The sequence below is a fragment of the Anopheles stephensi genome, chromosome X, assembly GCF_013141755.1.
Source record: "Anopheles stephensi strain Indian chromosome X, UCI_ANSTEP_V1.0, whole genome shotgun sequence".
In the NCBI taxonomy this organism is placed as follows: Eukaryota; Metazoa; Arthropoda; class Insecta; order Diptera; family Culicidae; genus Anopheles; species Anopheles stephensi.
The window spans coordinates 1,884,652-1,890,304 of NC_050201.1; the positions used below are offsets into that span (position 1 = coordinate 1,884,652).

The window sequence follows — 5,653 nt, forward strand, 5'->3', positions numbered from 1 at the left end:
TCGTGCCTACTACGGATTTCACCGTCTGCTGAGATCCAGAAGACTTCGAGACCGCACGAGATGGCCACGAGTCTTGGACCATCCGAGCGGAGGATACAAACGCTCTGGGCGTGTTCGAGCGACACATCCTCCGGACCATCTTTGGCGGTGTGTTCGAGCATGGAGTGTGGAGGAGAAGGATGAACCACTAGCTTGCTGAGCTATACGGCGAACTGGACATCCTGACGGTGGCGAAGACCGGCAGGATACGATGGCTGGGGCATGTTATGATGATGCCGGACTCGTGCCCCACCAAGAAGGTATTCGTCAGCGACCCTCAGTTCGGCACGAGGCGTCGGGGAGCACAGCGAGTTCGGTGGCTGGATCAGGCAAAGGGAGACCTGTCGGATATCGGATGCCAACACGGATAGGAAGCTGCAGCCAGGGATCGAGTTTCCTGAAGATGTATTATTGACCGGGCCATTTCAGGACGACGTGCCCTTTAAGAGCGTAGGCCAACATGATGATGTTGATGAAAATAATTTTTAAATATTATACTTTCTTTCACAAAAAAATGAAATAAACACACACACTCATACGTTCAGTTTGTTTTTTTTTCTTATGTTAAATGCTGTGCTTTTTCTTTATTGGCTTAGCTGCTCTACTAATGATCACATTGTTTGCTTTCCTTAAACACTAACCTGCTTCCTTCCTGCTGTACCGTACTGTTCAGGGAAAACAAAATTCAACAGATATTGCGGAGCGAAGTAAATAAAGAAGTACGCGATATGAAGATCATAAAAAAGGAAGAGACTAAACCCGTTCCTAAACTCCTACGCAAAACTATGCTAGCTAAAAGTGATGCTTTCTGTTGTCGTTTTTATTAGTATTTTTTGTATTTGCTTTCTTCTGCTTTTTTTTACATTTCATCCCATTGTGGATGGAGAAAAATGAAGCACAACAACGAAAGCAAACAAAACTTAAAACAATAAAGAAATAACATATAAAAAAGTGCTAAATATGGTAACGGAATGCGAGAGGGAGAGCGAGAGTGTGTGTGTGCCAGCGAGAAAGCGAGAGGAAGGCAGTGGAAAAAAAAAGTGAATTTCAGCTTCCACCCAACCATCCTCCTTTCATCTTCCGGCTACACATATAGACACCCACACACTCATACACCTACACACCTCCTCGTCATTCGTTTCTGTCACAGCAATTCGCAAGAGCTTGGAAAACCCCCGACATTGAATCGAGGTTTTTCCTCTTTGTTTTTATTTTAACCACCTTCAAGCGGAGGAGAGTAAAGGAAAAAAGGGGTGGTGGGAGGGGGGGTCGTTTGTGTACTAAACGTAAAGGTAGCATCTAATTAACGCCAGAAAAATATGCTAGCGAGATTGGTTTAAGAATTTAAGTAGTGTTTCCTCCCCATACCCGGTGTTGTCTTTGCTGTTGTTTCGGTGGTGATGTGGGATATGTTTGTGTTTGTGTTTGTTTTACGGGAAGCTAAAAAGTACATGACACATGTACTAATATTGATTGCGCAAACCCCTTCCGAATGGATTCACATTCAAAAAGCCGATCTCACAATCGGTTTCAAATTTACACACCCAGGGTTTGGCTGTTGCAAAAAAAAGAAACGACGATCCGACTAACCAACCCAACAAACCTCAAAACACAACACGGAGCACGCCACACCGTTTCCGGGGACGGAGCATACGATTGAGATCTTAATTTGAAAGCTGACTGTGCACAGGGTGGTTCGAACTTAACCTACGATTTACGGATAAATAAAGATAAAATCGTGTTTTATCGTCTCAGAGCTCTTTTCGCACGTGATTGGTATGAGCGGGGAACAATTTTGATTAAGATGTGCGCAAAATTTGATAATTGCTTTTCGGTGTGCTAATACCGTGTTTTGTTTTCCATCGATCAAGTTTGAGATACATGATAAAAGTTCTGACGAGAGCGGCCTTGCTCTCCAAGAAGAAACAAAAAAGATGGAGTCCGAAACTTCCTCAAGAAAACGAAATGAAAAGAACAGATACTAATGTTGGGATAGATTACAACACCTGTTTCCACGCAGGTCTTCATATACTGCCCGATCAACCTCCTCAAGTAACACACCACTGTTTGTTTCGCTCGTTTCCAGTGTGTTTTATCTATATCAAAAAGGATAATTCTTACAGCCACAGATAAAATGCCTTACATCTAGGTATAAACTGGTCGGGGGTGTTTTTGTTTGTTTTGTGTTGATTAAGAAATAGTTACAGCTGTATATGTATGTGTAATGTTATGGGATTGGCTTTGTAAATCCATATCTTGCCTTAAACGCTACTACTGCTCTGTTCTTGCTCGTGGGAGCACCACCAAACCACAAGGATGGACAGGATGGTCCCGATGAAACCAATGATTGAATCGAATGCAAATCTGTGTTTTCGCGTGTGGTCCCACTGTATCAGAATTCTTACCAGGACATTTACTTTTTGCTAAATAATGAAGTACTGCAGTCTGCAGGAAAACAGAAATCCTTGAAGATACCTAACGATATCTTTTCTTCATACTGAATGCTCCATATTATTTAAGGATCTCTCACAAAATCGATTTACATAGGAAAAAAAGGTTTTGTTTTAAAAACGTGGAACTCTCACACACATACACACCATCGCACGTATGAACACACGGGAGCGTAGACTCATTTTCTACGCCATGTTTCGTTATCCTCGATTTTTTTTTGTAGCAACTCCACTTAACAGGCATATCCTTACACGCTAAACACTGTGCCTGCTCACTTCTTCTTTGTAAATTACGAGCGAAGGAGAGATAGAGATAGAAAAGGGTGAACATAAAAACAAAAGTAAAAATAAGCTAATGGGACTAATCTTGCCCCATTCGTTCGAGATGCAACCCCTACCGCTTCTTGGCACTGGTTTGTTCTTTTCAGTTTTCGTTTACTGCCGTTGCCGATGTTTGTAGTTTTGTTTCTCACCTTTTTCCATCACCGCACGCAATTTCCATCCCTTCCAAGGTTTTTTTTTATGCTCCGTGTGTGTGTGCGTTGCCAAGTCGCTTTAGTTGACGTTCGTGATGTTTGTCCAGCGCACAGGCAGCACCTTGTCCAGGGATTTGGAGCAGTTCTGCATTATGCACGGGTACTTGTTTTCTTTTTTTTTACGCTTAACGACGACGACATCGAGCATCAGGAGTTTTATTGCTTTACCGATAATGTCTAAAGAAGTTGGAAGAAGGAGAAGAGAGGAAAAACGAAAAAAAAAAAAACATTGAAGGACATGTTCAGTTTGTTGTTGGCAAAAATCGATATTGCGCTGTTTGTGTGGACATGTCAGCGATAACACAGTTTTTTTTTGTGTGTGAGATGGATGGAAAACAGGAAAAAATAAACGAACCATGGAAGCATGAACAGAATTTAAGACCAAGATATCCTTGCTTGTACAGCTCAGGCGAGGCGTCTCCTAGCACCAGAGTCCTGAGACAAACATCCAAAGTTCAATTGTTTTGTTCATCTAAGGAGAGTCCTATTGACTAGAAGACGGAAATTTTTGGTTCTTCAAATTATATTAAAACTGTTTGAAACCCACTGAAAATAGGATTCTAATAAATTAATACCTCTTATTTTTTAATCGTATGCCCCTAAAGGTATGCAATTTTTAATACGAATGCTCTCACTGGATTTAGATTTTCTTATATTCACTGTGCTGCCTTCTCGAATTATTGCCAGAAATTTTTGAAAATAATCAATACACACTTTGAAGAGCTTTAGACCAAAATGAGGCACTTGTGATCTTGAGTAAATTAATTGAGCATTTAATTTTGAGGAAAAATTTGGAGCTTGAATATTAGAACTGTGTTACACTGACACTCTTCAACAACCAAATCACTGATTCGCTGTTAGCACTTACCGGTAAAAAGCCAGTCAGGATACCGTCGGCGCCCGCGTGTCCTTTGGACGCACTATTGGTGAACACCGTCGGCTGCACAGCCCTGGGACCGGCCCCAAGAGTTTTGGTTTTTTTTTTTTTGTTAATTTGAAGTTGGATCACAGCCGCCTACACACTACAGAAGCCGCCGGATGGTATTGGGTTTACCCCAACACCAGCCAGTATCGGTGTAGATATATACGCACTCTTGGTACATCTTGATGCTCGAATCATCGTCGTCGCCGTCCGTCCGTTCGTTCGTCTAAGTACGGCCGTCGGTGGCATTACGGTTGCCATACGGTGATGTTGTGCGATGATGACTTTTTAGCAAATATTACGCAACATGCGTAGTAGTTTGTGGCAAAACACACACCGGATGCAGGCTGGATCATCTGGGTGACGCAAAACACGGACACAGGCACAAGAAGGATTAGATTCGGGGTTTTTGGTTGGCGGCATCATCGCTGGAGGGACTGGATTGCCCCCAAAAACTAGGCGGACGGTGGCGTTTCGGTGTGTTTGTTCGGCGAGCTATACTTACTGTCCAGCAGGTGACGGAACAGGATGTTGTAGAGTATGCCCCGCAACATCCAGAACCGGTGGTGTTGCGCGTGCTGTGGAGCTGGGGCAGTGTAGTACGAGGAGCTGGCCGCGTTCGGTGGGATGGATGTTGATGGTGGTTGCTGGGGCGTGGTGGAAGTTGGTGGAGCGGACGGTGTGGTGAGTGTTGGGACGGTGGGCACTGCAACCCCGGAAGCTGTCGACCCGGTCGAGCTAGCTCCCGAGGTGCCGGCCGTGGTGGATATGGCGGCTGATTGTTGCTCCAGGGCGAGCTGTTGCTGCCGTAGCTGGTTCATCTGTGCCTGCAGGTGATACTGCTGTTGGAGCAGATACTGTCGCTGCAGGACAATCTGTTGCTGCTCGAGCAGCCGCTGGTTTTCTTCCGCATCGTCCAGCGAGGGAATGTAAAATGCGATCGCCATTTTCACGCAACTGTAACACAACTCACTGCACGGCACACAACACACACACACTGGCTGTTTCGGACTGTTCAGGGTAGCAGTTTGTTGCTGTCGGTACAGCGGGTGTTTACTGAGATAAATTTTTGATGACACACTTTCACCTTCACACTGTCCTTCAAGCCGGGACGACACGGGCGCACAAACTGCAGCTACAACCGTACGGTACACTGTTTTTCTCTGGGAACAGTGAGATGCAATACCCAACCATTCGATGGGATAATGCTAGGTCCTTTTTTGTTATTCGATTACTGCACTCTTCAGCGTGATTTGGCCGGCCAAGAACTTCGACTGCTGTACAACCTTGCACGGTTCGGTCGAGGATTTGCTGATCACAAAGACACTGAGCTACACAGTACGGGATGCGAGAGAGACAGCGCTCCGAGTGTGGTAAGACACTTCCGCGTGCAACGAATGCTGGACGTTAACTAAACACCGCAGCACACTGTCACCGGGCAATATACCAAGAGAAAGGACCAAACGAGCGCGGGATATTCTGAGTTGCGTGTCGGGCCGTGCGTTCGTGTTCCCGAATGCGTACCCGAAGCGCAACAGGCCCCGTCAGGGTGCGTATGCCCGAGCGAGACAGACGTACTGCGTGCGACCGGGAAGCAGCACTTTACGCGCGAGAGTAAAATACACGAGAGCGAATCATACAGCCTGTCTCTCGTTCACTCTCCCGCGCACGCACGCAGGACTTCGCGCCCGTACATTACGATGCTT

The 5,653-nt window shown here is 45.3% G+C and overlaps 1 protein-coding gene across 1 annotated transcript; it reads right to left on the reverse strand.

The window, feature by feature from the left end:
• Positions 1-572: 572 nt before the first annotated feature.
• Positions 573-5,367, reverse strand: LOC118503309 (uncharacterized protein DDB_G0284459-like). The gene is made up of 3 exons (XM_036036434.1): positions 4,453-5,367; positions 3,894-4,303; positions 573-3,202 (listed from the first exon to the last, which is right to left on the reverse strand). Exons 1-2 carry the CDS (start codon positions 4,892-4,894, stop codon positions 4,236-4,238), a joined length of 510 nt encoding a protein of 169 aa, XP_035892327.1. The 5' UTR covers positions 4,895-5,367; the 3' UTR covers positions 573-3,202; positions 3,894-4,235.
• Between the last annotated feature and the right edge of the window lie 286 nt (positions 5,368-5,653).

Coding starts and splice junctions, on each gene's coding strand:
- LOC118503309 (XM_036036434.1), bottom strand. CDS start 4,894: ATGGCGATCGCATTTTACATTCCCTCGCTGGACGATGCGGAAGAAAAC. Junction 4,304..4,452: donor GTTCCGTCACCTGCTGGACA/GTAAGTATAGCT, acceptor TGCGTCACCCAG/ATGATCCAGCCTGCATCCGG.